The sequence below is a fragment of the Numida meleagris genome, chromosome 1 (assembly GCF_002078875.1).
Source record: "Numida meleagris isolate 19003 breed g44 Domestic line chromosome 1, NumMel1.0, whole genome shotgun sequence".
NCBI classification, from domain to species: Eukaryota; Metazoa; Chordata; class Aves; order Galliformes; family Numididae; genus Numida; species Numida meleagris.
This window is the reverse complement of record NC_034409.1, coordinates 140,948,999-140,975,150: the sequence shown is the minus strand read 5'-3', so window position 1 is coordinate 140,975,150 and position 26,152 is coordinate 140,948,999. Positions and strand designations below refer to the sequence as shown.

The 26,152-nt window shown below is 36.1% G+C and overlaps 1 protein-coding gene across 2 annotated transcripts in view; it reads right to left on the bottom strand.

Annotated features, from left to right (window-relative positions):
* Nucleotides 1-26,152, bottom strand: part of FGF14 (fibroblast growth factor 14) — a 400,171-nt gene that overhangs the window by 83,664 nt on the left and 290,355 nt on the right. For both annotated transcript variants that reach the window (XM_021415878.1, XM_021415889.1), the window contains exon 3: nucleotides 16,705-16,808. In XM_021415878.1, coding sequence (XP_021271553.1) covers nucleotides 16,705-16,808 — 104 coding nt within the window. The remainder of the gene's footprint in view (nucleotides 1-16,704; nucleotides 16,809-26,152) is intronic.

Here is a 26,152-nt window from a genome sequence, read left to right as displayed (position 1 = left end):
TGCAGCCTAATACTCCAGCACATGTAATTCTAACTGCTGAAATTCTGCAGATTGATTTATCATTATAGCTTTATCATGGTAAGGTACAGGGTGCTGCCCATTAGGGTCTACCACTTTTTTTCTGAGAAATGGAGGTGATTCTTCATTTTTCATTATCTTTTTTAGATTTATTTTAGGCAAAGTAGGAAATAAAAAACAAAAAACAAGCATAAGCCAGGTCCTATGATCCTCTTTGAAGATTTATTTCAAAAGGCATAACCTGTCTTTGAATTTAATACAGGCATGATCCAGGCCATTTTTTTTTGACAAACGTTCATCTTGCCTTCGAGATCATTAATTTTCAACATACAGTATGGTTATATGCACTAATTTTCAACAAAAAGCATCTGAATCTGATTTTAAAGTGAAAGGGAAGGAGTAACAGATGCAAAAAATATTTTCACTTACTTCCTGGCATGTATATACACATGAAACATTTGAAAATATAGAAAGCAGGAAACATAGTCCAAACAGATGATATGGGGCTTCACGTAAAAACTGTCAAGAGCATTATTTAAGTGCCAAATCAATGCAATTGTATAATATACTCTACACACTGTGAGCTACACTTAGCAAAAACATTCAAGGAGCTGTATGGGGCTCCTAAGGGCCAGAAAGGTAAGAAATAGAAAAAGTAAGGACTGGTCTCTCGAGGCAGCATGCTGATGACTAGCTCTGGATGTTACTTCATTTGTCAGCATCTTAAAAACACACAACATTTTAAAACTTAAGTTATGCTTTGGTGTCATATTAGTTTTATTGTATAGAACATAAAAACATTTTAATATAAATAAATGGAAGCAAATGAGTGCCTTTACTTTTAACCTAAGATCTGACATTATCATGGCACTTTTAAGGCAAAAAGAGATACCACTAATTACAACATAAGGAGAAGAAAGAATTCTGTCCATTTCTATTGACATAACTCTGATCAAACACAGACTTTACAAGCGATATCACATACTTAAGTAGAAAGGGCTGTATACAAGTATAGTTATTTTTCCAAGTGATTGCTAGTTTTCAAATTTTTTACAATAGAATTAAAAACTGTGGACCCAATCTAACATCAGTTTGAACACAACTATAGAATCATAGAAAGGCTTAGGTTGGAAGGGACCTTAAAGATCATTGAGCTCCAAACCTTCTGCCGTGGGTAGGGTTGCCAGAAATCACGGCCTGGAGTTTGCAACACTACACAGTATTTCATTTAACTGCTATTCTTAAATCATGTGATTTTAAAATAACTATGTATTTTTCAGTTTATATGCTTAATCTAATATCTGAAATGATTATTTATGTCTCATCTTATTTCATTTTACTTTTGTTTTCTTATTCTGCAGAAATTCAACCCAGAAGATAACAGAGGCATATTCAGCAAAATTTTTCCAAGAAGTATGAGGACATAGTACAAGCTGCAGGTTGGCTGCTGACGCTGCTGCTTTGTCTTACAATAGCACAAATAGAAGATTTCCTCTGTCAGGACCAAACCAGTCAGATAAGTTGTGCAAGTGGAGTTGTATCTGTGTAGTGATAAGGTGGTTCTATATGAAATTCCCCTGGGAGAAATTATATCTCAGTACAAGTATTCAGGTAATACAGTTAGCTTACAAAACAGGCTTGAGATAAGAAGCAGTCACCAGAGATGGAAAAGAGAGAAGCAAAAACACTCACTTTAGGCAGCAACTTTGAATGTGTTTTAGCCTATGGCAAACAAACTGTATGAAGAAGGAATACTTGTGTCTTTAATTCACTGTTCTGCCACTGTCTTTGGCTGAAGTGGTGAAGAGACAGGATCCTTTTGGAGGATCTACTTAAGAGACATTTCTGGAAACAGCCTATGGATGAAAAATGCAATTTTGCCATGGTTTAGTGGCAGAAAGTGAGAGATTCAACACTACAGACCACATACAAACTGGCTGAAAAAAATATTTCAGAGATTAAATTCATTCTGCCATAGAAGTATCTCAAACCATTTGAATCTAGGTCAATCATTCTAGAAATTATCCAGGTGAGAGAAAGCTGCGTTCAAACCACATCCCATGGCACTGTGTTGAATTTATTATGACTTTAAAATTTAAGAAAACAATGAGAAATTCTGATACCTATCATCTAACCTTTTCAGATCCTAGCTGAACAACAGTGCACAGAAAGAACCAGGGACTCTGCTCAGAGTAGCTTTTACTGTTATATGTTCACATATCTCAAATCTTTGCTATATACTTAATATATGCTTCCATTACGATAGTCCCTTAAATGCTTCTAAATTGCACAGCTTCCTAAATACTTCCATTTATTTATCTACTGAAAAAGGAAAATTGCTTACAAGGACTCGTGCCCAGCTTACATGGTAATTAGCAAGCTGATTTCATTCCTGCAGGCCAAGTTCTGTGGGATTCTCAGGCGGAAGCCATTAACAAAACATCTCTGTCACTGTATTATTGGTATTTGCTGGCACTGCTCAGGCTCTGGTTTCACACAGATTTTTTCAAAGCAGCAGCAGAATTTCCCCCTCACTGAGGCTACCTGTAAGCATCAAACTGCTCATGTGTATGAGAATTCCTCTGTGGAATCTTTTATTAGCTGAATATAAGATTACTGTTTTTTACCCATCTTAGAAAAACTGCCTTCCGCTCAGTACTGATGATTAGAATGCATTTAGCAAAGAAAAATGAGCTAATGAATATATTTGCTTATGCTTATATTTGTTTTATCTATTCACACTGTAAAACAAGCAAATTAGTCCTTTTATGATGTATTTGCTATTGCTGTAACGGATCTAGAGATTTACTTCACTATAAAAGCACAATATGCCATCCTAATAGGGGTTCATCCAGCAGAAATTGCTTTCCAGGTCATTCCAATCACAGAGCAGTATCAATCTGACATTAAGAGAGAGATATTAATAACAATCTCAAGCATGAGCTAGAAAACCCCCTGCTGCCTACAAGTGAGGGGAATTGAGTTGGAAACCTTGACTAAAAGCACGCCATCAAATGCCAAATAAAATTCCCTTTTCCATCCAGAGATGAAGAATAAGAGTTCTGTACTGCTCTAACAAATAGGACTTGACAAAAAGAAAATAGATGTGGATGTTTTTCAAGACTTGTTCCTTTGCTGAATAGAAGAATGTGAAGAAAAGAAGTTCTGCCTTTTTTTGGAAAAAACACACATGCACAAACAAATTTAGCAAACTTTTGAAGATCCTTTCTTCACAAAAATGCCATCCAATCTGAATAGGAATTACAAAGAGATGGTAATAACGAAGAAGCAAAATGTTGTCTCATGTTCTCTGCATTTTTAAGAAGTTATTGTTACATACTCTTAAGTGCAAAGCTTCCTGCTTTGATTATTGTGGAGCTGTTGGAGTGGGTCCAGAGGAGGTCCACGAAGATGCTCTGAGGGCTGGAGCGCCTCTCCTATGGAGACAGGCTGAGGGCTAGGTTTGTTCAGCCTGGAGAAAGAAGGCTCTGGGGAGACCTCATTGCGGCCTTCCAGGACCTAAAAGGGGCTTACAAGGAGAAGGGAAAACAACTTTTTACATGGGCAGATAGTGATTGGACAAGGGGGAAGGGTTTCAAACTAAAAGAGGGGAGCTGTCATGGGAAGTTTTTCACTGAGAGGGCAGTGAGGTGCTGGCATAGGCTGCCCAGAGAAGCTGTGGTGCCCCATCCCTGGAGGCGCTCAAGGCCACATTGGATGGGGCCCTGGGCAGCCTGAGCTGGTGGGGGCAGCCCTGCCCATGGCAGGGGGTTGGAACTGGGTGGGCTTTAAGGTCCTTTCCAACCCAAGCCATCCTACGATTATCACTGCTATACTTCTTGATAGCATGACAGAAATATACTGATTATGTAAAGTACTCAGTGTCAGTTCTTGTTGAACAGGATAATAATTTGCTTTATTTAGGATGTGTGTTAACAGAGTTATGGGTTCTCATATGAGATTTCGGTTGTTTTTGTTTTTACTTTAATGTCTGTGATTAAACTACATATTTATGTATAATTTACACTACTTTTAAGTGTGTGCGAGGGGGGGGGTTATGTTCCCCTCCCAACTTCATCTATATACTGTAGGAGCACAACTAAATGAGTTAAGACACATGTTCTTATTTTCTTATGATTTTCCTAAAATTTTAACTAAAAATTCCAGGAAGATTTAAGCACTCTTCTCAAGCCTAAATCAGAATACAATTCAAAATACAGAAAACTTTGATGAGTAACTATTTCTCTAAATAAACCGTTTACCAGGATAATTGCAAAGTACCTCTTTCAAAATATTACAAATCTTAAATCAAAATATTTTGCTTTTCACAAGCTACTATTTTTACATTTTTGCTTTAACCAAACAAGATTTTCGAGTATTTACTTCTAATCTTGAATGTATGCAGCAGACAATAGTTATTAGGTTAAGTAAGGTCTTTCATTTTACCTCATACTCAGTTCCACGTGATATGAAACAAACAAAGAAGCAAACCACTTTATTGCTGACTCAGGTGATATTTGTACATAATCAACTTTGCTCCCATTTAATATTCAGGAATTAGCGTTGTGAACAGCTATGATTTCACAGATCTTGTTCAACGTCCCTTCATTCAGTAATATATTAACAGTTACACTTAAGGTCTTCTTTCGTGACTTTACAACTAAAAAAAACATCAACGTTTTCCTGAAATGTATATAATTTAATGCTTCAATTCCACAAAACTGTCCCAAAAACTCCTATTACTGTCAGCTCATATTTCCTCTGAAAGAGTTAACAAGGTTATAGAATGTTTTTCTTAAGACCAGAACAAGGAGTTGGAACTAATGATTTTTAAGGTCCCTTCCAACCAAAGGCACTCATTCTATGATTCTATAATAACAGCAGAAGTTCACAGAATCATAGAATCCTTTGAGTTGGAAGAGACCATTAAAGGTCATCTCATCCAATTCCCCTGCAATGAACAGGGACATCTACAGCTAGATCAGATTACTCAAAGCCTGGTCCAGCTAGGTTCATGCTATATTTGAGTTTGGCACGATCTATAGACTAATGAAGTTGAACGTGACTCTTCAATAACAAAATCTGTGACCGTACAGAATTAAAGGACGCTGTGTGAGCCTTCTGCCTTGTTTGTACATAATAGCTCAGCATCTCTGCCATCTCCTACCAGGGTAATTCCAACAGTATCTAGTGGGGCTATTTTCACCTTGAGTAGTTTCAGGCACGATATTCTAATGAGACTGTTATGGTATTATTCATAGAATAGTAAGTGAACCTAATATGATTAGGTTCAGTCATCCTAATCCATTCTGCTCATCTCCATTTTTTTTTCCTCAATGACATACTTATATATCCAAAGCAATGAATAAAACAGTATTTTAGACAGCATCTTACTATTTTTCGTGTCCTCTACAGAGCAGTTATCTCCATAGAATAATCTCTGGAAATCAAAGCTCAACTGATTTATCTTCTCCTCCACTCATGTCAGTTGAGAAAAAGTAGCTTTCACAAGCCTGAGTAGGATGGCACAGAACAAGATTCTGTCAGCTGTCAAAGATATAATGAAATTTCTACAAGTATATATCAATTTTATCTCTTATTCTTTTTCCAAAGGCTATTCTACAGCCACCCTCAATGCTAAAATGAATGCTAAATGGGTGATAGAATTGCCTCAGCTGATGTTTCTGAAGTTGTAGCTTCCAGTGCCTGAAAGGCTGATTCTTTCATCTCCTTCACTGCTCGTGCCAACAAATACTTGAAAATAAAGAGACAAGGACACACTCTTGATCTTCAAACGTCAAGAAGAAAATAGCCAAGGCAGTCCCCTTTGTGAACAATTTAAGAGTTGAAATAGAATATTAAATGCTGTCTCTTGCTATCTCTTCCTAAGCCTTAAAAGTTCTCTGGAGAAAATTAAAAAAAAAAGGGGGGGGAAACAAAAGCACGTGGTATATACATTGAAATTAAATGTAATTCTTGCTAGTAACATTTGGATGTTGAATTCTCCTGGAGGAGAGGAAGTGGAGAGGGAGAAGCCCATCTCTTCTCCCTGGTAACCAATGATAGCATGCAAGGGAACGGCACAAAACTGTGCCAGTGGAGACTCAGACTGGACATTAGGAAAAACTTCACAGTGAGGGTGGTCAAACACTGGAGCAGGCTTCCTAGAGAAGTCACCGGTGCCCCATGCCTGTCAGTGTTCAACAGACACTTTGATAATGCTGTCATTAATATGCTTTAACATTCGATTAGCCCTGAAGGGGTCAGATAGCAAGATGAGATGATTTTTGTTGGTCTCTTCCAACTGAATTATTCTATTTTATTCTATAGAGAGATTCTCCCTGCTATAACATGTCCAAGAAGAAATTGAATTAGGATGGTACTTACACTGACACAAGTCCTTCTGGAACCTAATGGAGTAAAGCCATATACTTCCAAGTTCTACTGAAAGTAATGGAAAAATTCCTACCAAATCTAACAAATTATTCTATCCCATTATAAGAAGAAAATTCTTATGAAAGTATGAAATTGTTACTGCTGCTGAGTTCTGAGAGAATACATTTTTCTCTTCGTATCTCCCTGAGAATATCAATGATTTTTGGAGATAGAGCTTGAAAATTATTCTTCATCAATTACATTTTAGTTTTTTGTGTGACCAGTCTATCCTCACATTATAGCAGTACTATGTGCCTTGCTGTTCTCTTAGCAGGGAATGTTAAAACATATTCTAGTTTAAAAAAAATTGCTTTATCACAATCAGGTTTAATTTTTAATTAAAGTATTCTAAAAATAAAAAAAAACTAGTTTCTGGAAATAAAGCTGTACTCAGTGTAAAACAGTGGTAGGAGAAATAGTAGCAATACTTAGCAAATGAATAAAGAAACTCTTATGCTTCTACCTACTCTTAACATCCTCTAAGCTACCTTTAGGGGCTAGTCTTCTCATAATATTATTCTCTTTGTTGATGATTTGGACTGTGTTTATTTTGGCCTGTAGCCTGAATGGCAATGTGACAGAGTATAACTACTTAGGGAACATCAGTCATAACATGGAAGTCAGATGCTGGCCAAGAGGGACATGAAAAAGTGAACGTATTATGTTTTTGAATTTTTTTTTTTTTTTTTTTTTTGCCTGTGGTATAAAACACATTTTTGTTCCACTGGCATAAAATCCTTTCTCTATCTTTTTTTAAAATTCATCAGCTGTTAGGCAATTCTGCAATAAGTAAACAATTCCATGGTGAATTAGGCAATCACGTCTTCTTTGTGGAAAACTCTAGGTCTTTAGCTGAGTACATCTGCAAAGCTGCAAAGTACTGATGTTTCATTTCCATGTTGAAACACTCTGTTTTCAGACTTGCAGCCTCAACTACACAAAAGATTGAGTAGTGTAATGTAAATGGCAATGCTGAAGAAGCTCTACCATCCTATTAATAAGCCAAAGCTATCTGCAACATCATGTGCTATTGGAAAAAGAAATCCACAGGTGCACAGAAGGAATTAAGTCTTCAGCTTTTCCGTTACTTTTCAGTACAGAATTTTCCTGTAGATACTGCATATTAAGTCCAGAGATTTGTGTTTTGCCAGGTACTGATTTAATGTCACCTTTTATAACAAAATGTTTAGTGACAAATATATCAGTAGAACAGAATGTAGAGAACATTCATAACTGAATTAAAACATGATGGAGATGAATCACCTTCTCACCCCTACTCCAAAGCTTTTAGTGTAGAATTCAGGTTTGACTGCTTATTTTCTACAGATTTATGATTCCTCTTGAGATGCCCTCAGGGAGAGACAGTATTTCCCCAAGTCTGTATTTGTATTCTGGTAAAAAACAAGAATCCTTATCAAGTCAATAGGAATCAGTCAAGATTGCTTCTCATTTGACAGTGAATAGAATATGTTGAATAAACACTGAAAATAAACCTCATCAGTTTAACCCTTGCAAGAGGGATTTTTAAAAGTGCTCAGTTATGCCCTGCTACCAACACAGTCAAGAATCAAAAGAAGCAATAGAATTAGGCCAACATTTGCCAACTTCTGAAAATTCAGAGCACTCCAATATCCAAGCAATATTCTAGACCTTTAAAACTGGGACTTTTAGTTGATTTAAGATGCACGTTTGCAGGAAGCTGTGGGCAAAAAGTACCTCATCACTGCTAGATGTTTTTTTGATGTCACACCATAGCTACTGCTAGGTCAAGTAACAAAAAAAGATGGATTACATATATTTCTCCTGGAGGTCTCTACATGCCCATCTTCTTCCAAAGCTGTCTCTCTGGTGACTGAACAGTTTCCCAAATGAGGGAAAGATGAGGGGGCAGGGAAGAATCAAACTTGACAAAAACAATGTCAAAAATAGCTTGTAAGATCTATGGCACTGGTCTAAAAGAGAAAATATGATAGTGGACTATCCATTGAAATTCCATAGGATGATTGCTAGGGAAAGCTGCCAGAAGAGAAAGTGGAGGGTCGAGGAATTTGACATGCGGAACTAAGAGGGAGATGGAGACTCGATGTTTCCTACAACTAAGTAGAAGTTACTGAATACTTGCTATCATAGGCAGTTTTGTTAAAATGTCCCATCACATTAAATTAAATTGCAAGGGAACTCTTATCAGACAAAAGTCAACTACAAGTCTAACTAAAAGGGAGGGGTGTGTGTGAAAAAAGTGGTGCTGAGTTATCCCTTCTGAGAGCTTTGCTCCCATGGGAATGAGAATGCTTCAGAGATGATCCCAGTTGTTTCTTTGGACACATTCACTCATTGCCTATCACAGCTCCATGGAAACAAGGACAGTATCTAGTCCCTGGCCACAAAAAATAATATAGACGAAAGCCCATGGAAACAGCTTTCTTCCTCCCCAACATGCACACCTGAGAGGGGCTATAAGTAGCCTAGGACAGATCCTAAATTAAAATGTTTTGCCAACAAGTGAAGGGGCCTAAACACTAATACAGAAAACATTTGCACTGCAAATAACATTCTCATTTTAAAACAATAGTGAAGACTGCCATGGCTTTTTCAAAATTTATTATTTATAGAAGCTCATCTTATACAAAACCCTACTGTATATGGTTGCACATGACAATAATATCTTAAATATACAGTCCTTCTTTTGTAGTTCAGTCTTAAGGACCACACATTATATAACATTGTGTTGCAGATGTATTAATAATCACACACTTGAGCCAACAGCTTCCTAATAGGACATGATTGGCACTTTCAAGCTCCTTGAAGATAGCAAATGCTTACAAAGCTTTCCTTAATTACATAGGTAAGTACAACATTTTCCTCTTTTATGGGATATACTATAGTTTAACATTATGGGATATACTATAGTTTAACATTATGGGATATAAATTGAATATTCTGATCCAGGTAGTTGAAAGCTTAAGAGAAATTTATAAAAACAAAAATACAATTGATTATTTCATGTCTGCAAGATAGTAGAGAACTTTTCTTGGATAATGAAAGCAGAATTTCGCCTGCCTAAAGCCACTCTTCAGCCCACCACAAACATTTTGGATATAGAGTTTATATTTAAAAAGTCACAATTTGTGTTCAGCTATCTTGATGCCTAGACATATGTCTTTTAGAAACAGACCTGAATAACAGAAGTTACCTTAGCTATTCAGCAACACCAGTGATAGACAGCTTCACTTATGTCTAATCTACTCCACACCAAGTTCATCTTTATTTCTTACCTAGAAACCTTGACCATCCAGTGAGAAGTCTTAATTACATCAAACATATTCTGGAAGGGATATCAACTTACCATAAATCCATCTACAATTGTTTTCCATATTTTAAATATTCATTAATAATGGAAATACGTAGTAGGTTTTGATGAGAAACATGGTTTAGACAATGTTCTAAAATTTGAGAGATTTTGAATCTTTGATTGCCACTTTTCATACATGTGAATAAGATTAAATAGTAATTAATGGAAAATTAGAAATGTTGAACATGATCTATTTGATAGGCTTGTGTATTGACAATTACTATGGAAGTAAAAGAATAAAATAAGGGCATCGGAAGACTACATGGTACACAGCATTTAGCATTTGGGATTACAGAAAACTCTGACTACCTAAATTGAAGATATAGAACCATCCAGAAAAGTGCAGTTATATTTCTGTAACAAAACAAACATTGGCCAAAAGTACAGAGAAGTTACCATGAGAAACAAGAAATGCTAGAAGCACAGATTTGACAGACTAGATTAGGCTGCTGGTCCATCAAGTCGGTGCTCAGTCTTTGGCTGTGACAATTGCACAATAACTCAGAGGCAAACCTCCTTCACTGCACCTACAACAAAGGATGCCATATACTAATGACAGCATTCCTCTTGGTCCTTGTGGCTATCACCTTATTTCCTGAAGCATCAGATTAGACTGCCCTCATTTTAGCATACAGATACTATTCCTTGTCATAAAATTATTAGTTAAAAAATATCCAACTGCAGCTGCTGAGTCTGTAATCTTCCATGCTCTGACATGAAATTTGGACAAGCTGCTTTTTAGTCTTGATGCATTTACTGCATTGTACATTTCTATAATCTTAGGAATTATCAAGAGATTATTGCATGTAAGTGATTAACACGGGAAAGGAAAATAAATATTTTAAGCAAATATGAAAGTTTTTCTTATAAACAAAAAATGGTGAATAAGCCCTGTTGAGGATACTGTGGACCTCAATGAACAGGACATAAATATTTGGTTTAAATGTCAAGAAACATTACCACAAGTTTTCAGTCAAATGGTGTTACTAACCCCATTATAGTGTCTAAATGGCAGCAGAGTGAAAGAGCTGCCAGGGATAGAGCCAATACTGTTGCTGTTCTGATCATCTTTGTTGTATATTAAAAGTAGCATACTTCTACTACATAAATACTATGAACAGTAGTTCAAATAGTAACCACTGCTACATCCTAAACATCTAGAGAGTAACAAGTATAAGCATCAGACTCTTCAACAGTGATGATATCATCCTAAGCTTGTCTACAGCTCTGTTCTGCTCAACTGTACTAATAAATATATTAGCAATTTGCTGTATTTATTTTTGGCAGGCAACTTGAGAGACAAATTACCTACCTCCAAACACAGATATAAATAAACATAAGCCATGCAGACATTTTCGTCCTCCCCGTTACTGTATTTCAACTCCTTTTGGAACACACTGAACTTTCTTTTACCACTCAAGCAATGCATCCCAAGTTACAGAGGAACACTCTCCCTGAAATGTGCTTTTCAATCTCCCCTCAAAGAAACTTTTGTTATATGAGGCAAGTACAGATCACTTTCTGATTGATGTCAAAGATAACAGACTATGTGAAGAAGTTATTAATACATAATAATACACTACAGTGGTAAAACCTTAAAATTAGCTGATGGCTTTTCCATAACATCCGTGTGTTCACACTGTTTACAATACCACTGTTAAAATAACTAGTTTTTAAAACTCTTTACCAGAAGCTGTGATTTTCCAACAATGAAATTCTCCCACTTTCCCCTCACCATAGCATGCCAGAGTAGCTCCAAGACACAGATAATGACAAGTGAACTGAGGTCCAATTCCTGCCTAAGTAAAGTCAATGCTGACAGATAAGATCGTGGGAGAAGGTTGAGACCCTAAAGCATAAGTCTGACATAAGAAAGAAAATCGTATATTTCTTATTGATTGCAGTATTATTAGAGGGGACACTCCATTCTGATGAGCTTACATTAGCAAAATCACACATACCCTAAGAGCAGTAAGATTTACTGTTTTATTTTTTTGACTCCTAAACCAAAAGCCTAACTCTTTACAATCATAAAACAAACTCATATTAGCCCACATCTCTCTTCACAGTCATATTCTTAACTATTTCTGCTATAACATTCATAATGGGGTACAATCATTTTCAGAACCTAGGTCAACTACTGTTACACAGTGACGACAAAGACAACACGCTTTCTTTACATCTTTAACATCTTTTAAATTATTCTTGTAAAAAAAAAGTTTTAAAACTCATTTTTTCTTTGTTTTCAGCTAGTTTAAAATTCCTTCTCTTTATTATCATGTTGCGTATAGCTTTGATCTTTCAAATTACTGCACATGCTTTGTGCAGAGAACAAAGAAAGTCTATATGAAAAGCTACAGAAAATTCCTTTTCATTTGACTTTGATTTAGGTACTAGAAACAAGGATCACTTCAGTTCTCTTTCTTTTGCATGTTTTACTGTTTGTCCTCCTGTCTTCTTCCTTGAGCATGAATCCTGTTCTCCTCAGGCAGGTCAATTATTTGAGCTTAAAGAAATGGTAGTAATATCAGCACCGGGAAGTTTCTGAAATGTCAGGAGAAATCCTCAAAGACTTTTCTTTCAGGTAAGAGTTGCCAGGGTGATATAGCAAATATACTTCACAGAACCAGGTATTGACATTTTCTCTCATTCATGAAGGCTCTGACAGAAACTGACATCTTATTACCACAGGAACACCACCTAACTAACACCCTCAAAACTATGAATGCGACTGCTCAAACACAGGTCTTCATCTCCCAGGAAGATTATTCTGTAAAACACGTATTGTGCAGCCTTTACATCTAAAATACTTCACAAACATTCTGTAAAACCTCCCAGAAACACAGCTGCGCCTCTCCATTCCTATCTCTATTTTCCTGACAGTGTTCACACTCAGGAGAGGAACTCCAGCAAGTTAGAGAAGGTGATAAAATCAATGAAGATTCTTAAATCATCATTTTAAGAAAACAGGAATCATAAAATGGACTTATGTATGTTTTACCTCAGTTCATCCTGTTACAACAGTGTAAAGTACTAGAAGTAAAACAAGAAGCTGCAGCCCCCCTGAAAATTGAACTAATTAACTTTTTGTGGAATTATTTGACCACCGTTAGCAACAAAACAAACAAAAGCTTCCACCATTTGCACTGCCATCTTCCTGCTGCAGGCAATATCTGTTCCTGACTGACAATCCCTGTGGCTGTGCTCCTGTTTTTCAGTATATGGATTTATGGATTTATATATAAAACTATAGACATAAATACACACGCAAAAATAAATCTGGATGCAATAAACCCAAACTTCAAAAAAAGCTGAGCTTAATGGATAAGCTCTAAGTGGGCTAACCCTTAAAACTGTAAGGAAAACAAACATGAGAAGGCTTTTGTTTTTATATCATATAAAATAATGAATAATGGCATTACATTAATTCCTTTAAATTCACTGAAAAATAACCTTTTAATTTTGGTTAAATCATTTCTCATAGGAATTCTGCAAAGCTCTGCCAAACTCCGAAGATTTTGCTTCTCCTTTATTTGACAAGGCTTTGATAGTGTTATAGGGACCCGGACATGATCAATCCCCAAAGGACAGAATACAAATCTCAGGAGCTGCAGCAAACAAAGTAGGTAGGACGACCTCACAAATGACTTTGCTACACAATTTGCTGTCACTGCATTTGTTTTAAAAAAGAAACATTGCTTTAACAGTTGTCTTGCTTATTTATTTGCCTTTTTTAAAAAATTTTAATTCAGTGAATTCTTTATTTTAATTCAGTGAATTAGCTGAAAAAAATCTTACATAAATATGGTAGAAAAAAAATATGATAAAAACAAATGACACTGAAACTGGCAAAAAGAGCCATAAAAATAATTAAAAATAAAGCAAGAAGACATTGCTAATCTGCATACAACAATCTACAAGAAGAACTGGTCTCTATCACTGTACCTTCATTTTCCTCTTATTGAATACTCCATATCAGAGAAAGGTGGATCACACATAATACCTTTCCTGTCAGTGCTGCTGCTTAATTAGTGAAGCTTATGATAAAAATAATTGAGCTGGTGTTTTCAGTTTATGAAGTAAGGCATTAAAAAGTAGAATATTCTCACAAGCTTGAAATTCTCACAGGTTTCATACACTGTGAATGGAAAGACATTCTCAGGGGAGCTATACATGACTTCGATCTCAACTTAGACAATACAAATACCACTTAGTCTATAGCTCACGCTTCCATTTTTGGAAATGTTTATAATTACTCAGTAATATATCTAAATATATGAAAATTTTAACAAGCACTCCCATTATATGGCACTTATTTCAATGATGGTAGTTGGCATACCAAACTTAGTTTGAGAAAACCTTTTTCTCCCAGTCGCCCCTAAATAGCCAAGTGGAAAACACATAATACACTGTTTCTGCATTACAGATGAAGTAGATACACCATAGTGACCAAGAATCAAGGAAGGCACTAATAGAAAGTGGCTGGATAGAAATATTTTTTCTGCAAAGGATAGTATTTAGAACATTCTGCATGCAGCATTTCTTCATCTTGATCCTCAGGGAGAAGGCTCTTTTCTCTCTGATGCTTTGTCTTCTTATTTTCAAATGTGTTAGTCTCTATGCTGAAAGCAGGCAGTTACTGAGATGAAAATATATTATCAGCATTTTCAATACGTTAATATGAAACAATCTAACCTGCATTATGGGACTGATATTTTGAAATGACTGCCTTTAAATTTGCATTAAATTCCAGAATATTAGTACATTTCATCTTTGACAAAAGTAGAAGTTGAAAATCATTTTGTAGGCATACTAAAGCTCAAGGTTTCCACTCAGTTTTCTGATGTGTCGCTTCTCTTTGTCACCTAATGGTCCACTCATCTTTCTGTTCCCTGCACAAGGAATAGGAAGCAGTACATTCCAAAAATACTAATTTCCTTACCTCACGCAAGGTAAAATGACAGTTTGAGACACTTTCCCAAGAAATCTTTAAATGAAATGCATTAAAAACATAAAAACATTCACAGAGCAAAGTTCCAAAGTTCCTAACAAGTTTCCAGTAACCACGGGAATATAAGAAGTCATCAAGTACAAAAGGCTTACTACTAGAGGCAATGAAAAAATATGCAATCCTGCAAAATATTACATGTGGATTGCATTTTCAACTTACATAACCTTTTATTTATATTCACAAGACTGTTCACAACCTAAATAATCTGTGTTGCTCAAAAAGACATTGGAAGAAGGCAATTCAGATTCCCACTGGTGCCACAGAAATACCTTGTATGATCTGAGGATGTTTTATGGGCCTGTTTCATGTCCTTTCCCTTCCCCAGATTACACCATTCATTTAACTTGGGCCATTTCCAGAAAAATACACATGCATGGAAGTCACCAGAAATTTTTCAGTCTCTCCTTGAGCAGAATGAACCACCAGGAAGCTGATACTTTTTCTGAAATTAGCAGTTCTTTTTGAAGGAAGGAGAACCTACTTCAGAAATTGCTGGACAGGAGTGCAGCTGTACCAACACGTAATGCATAACAAAGTACGGTTCATCATACTGAAAAGAACTCCCCACATGAAGTGCTGGACCTGGGAAGTCAGTAGTACCCTAACACTACTAGCTCCATATTTTTTCTTCAAGATTTCTTCCTTCTGACAGAAAATATTGCATGTAATATGATGTTTCCTTGTGATAGAGCTTTTTATTATTGTTTTGAACAGAAGAAAAAAAAATGTTTTACATCATGCTGGTGGAGTTTCCAACAGATCTTTTACAAGCAGCAATTTTCTCTTTGTCTTGACAGTGACATTCAAGATTAGTTCCATTTTTTCCCCCTAATTAGGTTTTCCAAGACAATTGTATTTTTGAAACAAACAGAATACTTTCCCTGAGGGCATCAGAAACTTAATCTGTCCAATTTCCTTTCAATGGATATTGAAAACAAAGCAGTGTATTGTAACTCAGTGGGAAATTAAGAACTACGTGACGTAGAAATGGAAAAAGTACTATTAAAATAAATTTGACATAGAGGGCAATAAAAAATAGTAATGAAAAATCCTTTAAGCCACCTTCTTGAGGCTTGACAGAACTGCCTGTTCCTATTAAAGTTTGTCTGTCTTCTAAAGGAGGTTAAGACGCTAATTTACACAAAATTGAGGATTTTATATTCATAACAGACTGACTGATTAGCATTAAATGATTTGGAATATCCTAAACAAATAGAGGCCTTTCCAATCACTTTATACAGCAATATTGCTTATGACTCAAAAGAATTTCTAACAATTAATAGAAGAATCTTATACTTTGATCAACTTACAAAGATTCTATTCTTCACAGAATTCACACTGCTTCTGACAACCAATATGAAAAATTCCATAGTGCTAAGCATACAGTTAGAACATCATGATAAACTTAAGCTGTAAATGACTTTTTATATGGAATTTATAATTATAATTATTGTCTTATCAATAAACCTGTTTAAAAGCTTCTGGATTCTGAACAACAAATCTGCAAGAAAACAACTGCAGGTCTTGATTTCCATTTTATGGAGAATTTAATTGAAATTAATAATCTTTGTGGTGTATTGCACACTACCAGTTTAGCCTACCAAAAAAAACCACAAAAAAAACAAAAAAAAAAACCAACAAAAACACATCGCAGAAGGTTTTTTAGTACTACTAACACATAGACTCTCATATACAGGATCCAGTGTTTTCTACTTCATCTTGTTTACAGATATGCTGCAGACATACGAGTACACAAGTGTGTGTACTATATGTATAAATAAAAACATAGACATTACAGTATTTCTTACAAGTGACCACACATCTACATTCCAGTATAGATTTCATCTTCAGCTCTGTCTCAGAACTCAGAGTTCAGAAAGGTACTTACTGATGTGTAGAGGAAACCTTCATTATTTAGGGCTATATACAACCCAGTCTTTACACCCTGGATAGCAACAACTCGAAGTCCCACTGGTATAAGGTTGAATAACGCTGTGAAGAGAAAACATGACCAGATATGAATATAATATGATTATTAAAATATTTTCATAAACAACATTAAGAAAGACAGCTACTTCTTTTGTATCTTTTTTCTGATTTTGAGATTTAGCTAATTCAGACAGTCTTATCATTAGTAAAGTTAACCCTTAAAATTAAAGCCTGAGTATCTACATAGCAGTAATTCCTGCAACACTGCAGTATTTTGCATAAGCATTAACTAGCAATTACAGAGCACTGCAGACACAAGTATATCAGAGAATCTCAAAATAGTCCAAGAGCCCAACATTTTTGTCACCAATATAAACTGATCATAAGGGTGATATCTGAGAGATATCCTGCAGAACACATATCTTCTGATTCAGCCAAGTAGGTTTATATTTTCTTATACATTTTTATGTTACTGGATTAAGATGAACTCTTGTTATGACTGCTTTCAAGTGGTCCATGGTTTCAAATATGAAAAAAGTTATTTGGTTTTGTAAATGATGTATTTGCTGCAAGCCTCAGGTAATGGTAGATTCTTGTCCTAGTTCAGGAAAGAGCTGAAATATGCATTTGACTCTAAAAGCACATAAATCCTATTGAGATGAATATAGAACATGTTCAAAGGCTCATGTTCTGGAAAAACATGGTTTTAACTAAAAAACAGCTAATAGCAGATACCCTAGCAATGATACATATCTCTGTAACAACAAAAGAAGGCACAGCTTTGACTAGTTTGAAAAAGACCAGTGTGAAGAGGAGGAGGGTACTATTCTCAAAACAGCAAAAGAAAAAGAAAAGCAAAATATATAAGAAAATTTTACTTCCAATATATAGATTTTATATCAAACCACTTGTTTAATAGCAGAAAAACAAGCAATCTGTTCCCCTGAAAAATCATAGAATGGTCCCATAGAAGGGACCATTAAAGATTACCTAATTCCAAGATCTCTGCCATAGGCAACTTTCACTAGACCAAGGTGCCCCATCCAACCTGGCTTTGAACTCTTCCAGGGATGTGGCATCAACAGCTTCTCCAGGCAACCTGTTGCAGTGCCTCACCATCTTCATAATAAAGATACATAATAAAGAATTTCTTCCTTATATCTAATCTAATCCTACCTTCTGTTAGTTTAAAACAGCTTCTGCTTGTCCTATCACTACACTCCTTGATAATGAATTCCTATCCAGCTTTCTTGTAGGCCTGGTTAGGTACTAGAACACTTCTTTCTGTAAGGTCTCCCTGGAACCTTCTCTTCTCGAAACCAAATAAGTTCAGCTCCCTCAGCCAGTCTTTGCAGGAGAGGTACTCCAGCCCTCTGATCATTTTCATGGCCATCATCTGGACCTGCTCCAACAGCTCCATGTGCTTCTGGTGCTGGGGGCCCTAGGCCTGGATGCAGTACTCCAGATGGAGTTTCACGAGAGTGGAGTAGAGGGGGACAGTCATCTCCCTCACCCTGCCAGCTGCACTTTTTTTGGTGCAGCTTAGTATATGGTTGGCTTTCTGGGCTACAAGTGCAGTACAAGAACAGGAACCTAAATGGTATTTGCAATTCAGAACTAGAAGCACAGCGAAAGGATTACAAGGTTCCTCAAAGATCCCTTTAGAAGAGACCCACTGCCCACTGTATTCATTAAAAATAACAGTGTTCAGCAGATAAGACACAGATCAATTTTTATTTTATGAATTATGGCAGCAAACACACCTATACTAAATTTACTGACTCATTTCAGGAAAACAAATGCAAAGTATACATCAGTATCTGAAGAAAAGATCTGGATGTACCAGAGTTCATGCAAAGCAGTTTTCCACTGTGGATGAGTCAGGGATTTACAAGTACTTGGATGATAATCAAAAGTGCAACTTGTATGTTCAGTATACATATTCATAGTTGTATAGGTATAGGTTGTATGTATAGGTGCATGTATAGGTATTCATAGTTGTGCCAAGCGATGCTTCAGCAACACGGGATTATCTACAGTGAATTCCTCAATGTTTAGTTGTGACCATAATGCATACACTATGAAGCTACTTGTAATTAGAGTGCCAGTGGTAAAGCCCAAATCAAGAGAAAAAGGGCAACAAATTTGCAGTAGATAAGCACATTTTCATAAGATATGAAAACTCCTGGTTGGTCTCAAGATACAAAGTTATAGTTCATGATGAAGCTGATCAAATCTTTAGAAGTGAAAAAAAAAATGTGGGCTGCCGGTTAGAATTTAAACACAGAAGCAGATGCAAAAAAAAAACAAAAAACAAAACAAGCAGCTTTCCTTCAACAGTAACGTTTTCTGGAATATTCTCATAAAGAAAAAGGACAAAGAATCACAGAATCATGTGTACCATAAGACCTTTTTATGAAAACATAGGGCCAGTATAAAGGCAGGAGTTGTTGCAGTGGAGCAATTCCAAGAGATGTAGAAAGAAAGGGGTGTGGAAGAACAGAAAACTAAGTTATGGATTTACAAAGAAGAATAGAAGAGATGAAATCAGATAAGAAGTAGCAAAAATATGTAGTATTACTATTTCAGTAGTTTCTGAAAGTTTTAGTCATTTTAGGATCTTACTGGGCTGGTCTCTATAAAAGTACAGTATACAGAAAAGGCTTCCTCTCTAACCTATAAAAGAGAAACATAAATCAGTGAAATATGGCAGTAACAGACAAGATATCCTATGACTATATAGTCTAAACACTGCATGACTTGAGGGATTAGAAATGTTCAAGTACAATTAGGAAGTTTTTTTAAAAATAGCCAATGCCCTCAAATGAAACTGTCAAAAACAACAAAACCATTATCCTGGGTGGTGGAGGATGAGTCTGTCACAGCAAAACTAGAGGGAATTTAACATCAGGGCTTTTTTACTCAGGCTAAAGGGACTGAGAAATAAATGGAAAAGAAATCGAAAGACAGGTAGCTAATTTTGTTTTCTTTCAAGAAGAAAAATTCCAGGAGGAAACCTGGATATGAACACCCTACTAGAGGAAGGGCAGCAAATATTCTGGGGATACTAGGAAGGAAAACCAAGTAATACTGGTATAAGGAAAAACAGGCAAACACAAAAGATGAGTCACAGAATCACAGAATCACAGAACTGTAGGGGCTGGAAGGGACCTCTAGAGATCATAGAGTCCAGCCCCCAAAGCAGGCTCCCCAGACCAGGTTGTACAGGTAGGCGTCCAGGCAGGTCTTGAATATCTCCAGAGAAGGAGACTCCACAAACCCCCTGGGCAGCCTGTTCCAGCGCTCCTGTTCCAGTGCTTTGGGGTTATTTTTCGTTAGCAGTTTGTCATGGATGACTTGACAAATTACAGTGCTTCAATCAAAACTTGTGGAATGCAGATTTCATTTACTGCATTACCAATAAAAATAAAGTGGCAGAACTAGAAAAAAAAAACAACCATGGAAGGAAAATTAGGGGCCTGTAACACGGTAATGTTTTATACAATCTATAAAATTAATGGAACGTCTTAGAGCTGCTAGTGAACTTAGAAAGCAGTGAGGAGGGGACATAATGTATCTTTCACTGCCACCAAGTATTAATCAGATGTTGTCAGAGTTGCTGTAGTTAGTGCAAGACCATAAAATTTTAGAGTGTGATTTGAATTACTGTAATTCTGCACATACTGAATATACAGTACCTACTAAAAATCTTTCAGACTTTGGTGCAAGTAGGGAGGCTAGTCTACAATTGATTCATAAATGCTCAGCGATGTGCTTCATACTGAGATCAGCAAAACACACACCAGTACTGCGCAGTGTGTGATTTTTACTTGCTCGGAAGTTGGCCAAAGGAAAATCAATTTCTTCAAGAACACGGCTGTGCAGTACTGTTTAGTGAGCAGGACTTCTATGCCCAACTGCAAATTTAAAACCTGCCTAAGATTTTCTTGTGTTATCCCCCACTCTAATAAAATTCTGTTTTATAAAAGTTGAAAGCTGTTTCTGGAGTTTGCTGGCATATCAGATATGCATAGCCAAAGTCATGCCCTTACCTGAGTGGTGGTGAAAAATAACCATGCCGCTAGCTTCTGTCTGTCAATGATCCAAACCCACAGATAAGAGGAGAGTTAGGTCTCTGAACATCTCAATTTTCCTAATTCTAGCCCAATTTGTCCATAAATTAGCCAAGAGAGAACATTCTTCAACAGCTCAGAAAATATAATTCTGCCTGTGCTCAGTTCTCCTGTGTTTCATGCTTAAGTATAGACACTGGTAAATCCATCAGCAAATGAGTGGTGGGAATATTAGGAAATCAAGGGAACCAATTGACAGAAATGGTGTGAGTAAAACCCTTCATCCTCTGCAGCTCTGAGCCTGTGCACACTGCATTAGCTTTCTTTTGCATTCCATCTAAACCATGACTATAAAACACTTGATTTTTCTTCCCATTCCTAAGCCTTCAATCTAATTTCCATTACATACAAGATCAGAACATGAGGGTGGGGGAAAGTTAACTACAACAATTGCCCTGAAAAGAGAATTTTCATTCTTACACTTTTAGGTGTCATGGGAAAGGTTTGCTGGGCTAAATTTGAGTTGGATTCTTACGTTTCAAAATTTTTAGCCAAAGTTACAGTTGAAGTCCACTTTTTGATAAGTAGTAACTCCTTCCTTTCCTTGAGCAAAACACAAACCCAACACATTTCTCTTTCCCTTTTTTTTTTCTGTATTATTATCACAGTATATTAACTTTAAATCTGAAATGCCTGAAATCAGATATTTTGAAATCCCTGTGAAAGTCTATTTAGCTGGCTTCCAGCTACAAGAAAACTGCCATTACAGATTACTGTATTTCATAAGAAAGTTGCTAGAAATCAATTGCATAAGGCTTATAACTTGCTCTCTGTTCTGTATGTGCATTACCCTGGTATCAGTTAACAAAACTTCCCACAGGACCAAATCTGCAGTCAGATCAAGGCAACTATCTCTTTAATTTATTTCCATCTACAGGCCCACAGGCAAAAAACAATGATTCCACCAGAACATCTTTTAGACTGATAATGTCTATGGGGAGGTTGATATTCAGAGATCTACCAATAATTTCTGGTGGAGAAACACATTCTACCTGACTGATGTAATATAAAATGTAATTAAAATGTGCTTTTTAGCAAGGCTGAACATGGCTTCCATTGATCTTGTCATATTGACTAGGATTATACCAATGGGAGAAATGGGTTTACCCTAACTCCTAAAGGTGGCAAACATTTCAGGTTAATAATCCAAATTTATTGACATTATGGATGTTGTTTTTTAATCTTCATATGCTTTATTTCTGTCTAATTATTTCTTTTATCTTACCAGGATGCTGTGAAGGTTATTTATTAATATCTTCAAACCAAAATAGTCTAGTGGTAGGTACCTTAGAAAGACATTGAAAAAGTTAAAATTTCCATATTCAATTTGGAAAATATAAACGGAACACTAGGAACATGCATTAAATGATGAAAATAAAGGCATGTTAAATGGGAGCATGATTTCTTGAATACTAGCTCTTCTAGGCACCAAGTGTCATGAAGGAAAAAAAGCACGGTGCAGCATAATTAAGCAAGAGATGTGCACAACACAGCCAAGTCAAAGTTGCTTGGATAGTCTTAAGTCTGATATTTACCAGCTTATGAATTAAGGCTACAAATGAGCAATGGTCTTTTAATATGTTTTAAATATGACTGTAATTTCATTAGAGGCCCAAATAACAACATCAGAGGGCTAAAATCAGGTCTACCATGCATCAAAGGAAGTATCACAATGTTGAATTTTTTCAGTGGTTGTTGTCTGAGGTATGCTTTGCAGGTGAATAAAGATAAGCCAGAAGGGCAAAGAGATTCAGGGTTTCAATCTCAGAAATTTAAGAATCAGAATCACCTGGTTCCCAAATTTAATTAGTCTTCCTACTAAAACTATCCTTCACTCATGAGACAGACTGCTGAAGATAGACCAAGGCCAGAAATCAAGATACTTTGGGTGGGTGATCAGGAGCAGAATGTAATGCTTGCTATCAGAAGTACAAAATGGGCACCTATTTCTTCACAGCTTCTGTTCTTTTTCCAAAGTAGTAACAGTAAGGCCCATGAGATCACTGTGAGCACCTACCCCCAGCGCAAGTTCCATTTGCACCTAGTAATGCTATGAACTACTGTAAACCCTCCAAAATTAAAGCAAGAGGGGGACAGCTGTACTGAGCAGGACAAAAGTAACAAAGCCTACAGCTTTAACCACAGTCACTCCTGCCATCACTACAAAAAAACCCAAAACAAATACCAGAAACTGTGAGGTACTGAATAAAGGAAAAAAGAAAAACAGCTAGAAGAGAAGAAACGTAAAAAAGCCTCTTTACATATATGACTGAGAGTCTGGCAAAATCACAGACTGTACACACAAGTGGGTTTAAACAGCCCTGCTTTGCTGATGTGATTTGAGGAAACTCAGCATTATTAAATAATAGCTAATAGCTGCATTACATCATACTCTATCACAAACATCACTATCCTGTAAAATACATAAAAGGAGACTGCAAAAATGAACTGAAACCCATCATTCTGTTTGCAATGGTTGACACTCTACAGTGGGTTACACTACAACACCTGACTGAAACCAGTGGTAGAACTCATTTTGACTTCAGATAGAAGCAAAAAGCCACATTAAAAAGATTACCAAGAAGCTTTAAAGAAAAATAAAAAAAGAGCACTAACAATGTGAACAGACTAATTTCAGTCTTTCTACACACTCTACAACACTTTGACTCCAACAGTGTGTAACTTATGTTTATTAGTGTACATATAAAATAAGTACAAAATGACACACAGTTCAGGGAATTTTAACTTCAAGCAGTCTTCTAACTGCTTGAGACAATAAATTGTAGCAGAACAGAAAGTAGCAGCATGACTAAGCTTCAGTTTCCTTGCTCAAAACAAAAATCACTTCTCTTTTCTCCCTTGCTATTCACTCGCTCTGGCTTCTCCAAAACAGCAAGCTACCTGGAGTCTGTGAAGGTGATGAGGACTCCTTCACAGGCCAGGTGACATTGAATAGTACAGAACATGCCTGGAAGGCTGACAGAGATGCACACCCTTCAGGATTCTCAATTTCCTTTCTTTTTATAAAAGACACTTCAAATGAAAGGTAAGCATACAGTCAGTCCTATTGACAGCTAATATATCTCCTTGCTCACTGAGTGGATTAAATAGGCAGACTGCTAGCTCAGTGGTCAAAAGAATTCTCCCATTCCCAAGCGAGACCCAGCAGTATGGGGCCATGCTTCCTCCTCTGCAGTTGCCAAAACTGATTTACCGGTAAGCATCAGACATGAATTATCACGATGAGGTGCTCACAAAATAACAGATCAGAAGACTAAGGATTATATACACAAGCAAATTATTTTTTTAAAGTACAAAAGTAAAAACAAAACATACTAAAATAAAAAAGAGATAGAAACCAAAAAGTTCAACAGGACATGGAAAGAAATAGAGTGGAATGGCAAGAGAACTGAGGAGAAAGACTGACAGCACAAAAGAAACACTTATATTCATATATTCATGACTACACCAAATGAATCTTTTCAAATCTTGATAAGGTGTTGATAGTAGTTGATATATTATTAAAATTTACTGTGGAGATTGTATGCTTTCCTGGCAAACACACTGATTTTATACATCTTTATGGTCTAATATGTCTTTAATTAACATTAGTATAAAATTGGACTATTGAAGCACATTCACTGGAGAGAAAAAATTCCTCTGTAGAAAGAATCACTTTAGCCAAAAAGTCATGTTGAAGTAAAACATAATATTACCTAAAAGCATTTATTCAAAATATGAAATACTTTTATCTGGTATTTAGTTGGCTTTGGGCAAGTTCTGTATTTTAAAATATTTATAATATATAATATTCATTCTGAATTTTGGAACAACTGAAAAGAGTTAGAGATAGGAAGACAGATGGAAATCCAGAAGGTGAGGAAGAAAGGAGAGAAAGGGCAAATAACATAGTAAGCAAAAATAAAAAAAAATTGTAAAACTGACAACAGTGAAACAAGGAAATGATGGCATGATGGTAGTTTTCTAAGAGACAAAAGTAGAAATGTCATAAAATGTTCCAAAATTTTTGCTGTCATACACACCTCTTCACTGAAGCTGAAAATAAGAGAAAGGCAGGAAGAGAGAGAGAGAGAGAGAGAAATAGAAGCTTGCATTCTAAGACACATTTCTTAGACCTCATAAAGGCAAAGCTTCTCTAAAATACTTCTTGGTATTAGGTCCAGTACAGAAGTGGGCATGAGGCATGAATACACCAAGGAAAAGGGAAAATAAAAACACCAACAAAGAACAGGAAAAAAAAAAGCACGTAAAAATTGAGCAGAGAGAGAAATACATGTCAAAGTAGTTTCATCAGTTATTTTTGTCAATTCTAAAAAAGTAGAATAATAGAAGATGATCACGCTATCTGTTGATGAATTATGTTAAATACAAGAGCCATGCATTAACAGGTAAAACAGGGAATCTCACTCAAGGAGAAACCTCAAATCCCTTAATTTAATTTCTACAGTCTAATTCCAACTTTTTTTTTTGAGGAAATTAAAGGCTTATTTATAAATGCGTAATAAACAGATAGATCTTTTTTATTAAAAATGCTTAACATAGACCCCAAGACCACATATAAATAAATTACTTAAATTTCCCATTATCATTGAACTAAACAAAATACACGTGTGTACTCAAGTGTTTCTAGAGTAAAAATAGGTTTGCTTAATTAACATTTGCAGGTGAAGTTGTCAAAATGCATATATGCATATACACTGAAAGGCAGTATCATAGGAAAATAACACCAAAGAAGTGATCAACACTGCCTTTCAAGACCAATTTTGTAGCAGTCCCTACACTGGCAGAAATCCTGTTAAAATCACTGGAATTCTTGCTGGTATAGGGACAGACTGTAGGATCAATCTTCGGCCCCAGTTCAGCAAGGCATTTCATCATACGCTTTGAGCAGGATTTTGATTAGCATGTATTTATTTGTTTTGTCAAACCAAGGCTTGAATGATCAGATTTGCAAAGAATTTTGGATTCCTTATCTCGTTTTTGTTATTTGCTTGAAGACAATGAATTTCTGTTAAATACATGACATAATTTTATCATTTTTATAAAACTATCAGAAGAAAGAGTTGGCCTAAATATCTCACCCCTAAGGTCCATCAGCACTTACACCTTCAGAGGGAATATGTTTAGGCCAATGTCCTGTACAAGAAGTGCCGGTGGTTATTAGGCTTCCAATTGACAGAACCCTCTTCCTTTTGACAAAACACAATCAGAAACCCTCCAAAAACATTAAAACTGTGTCTGCATGTATACACT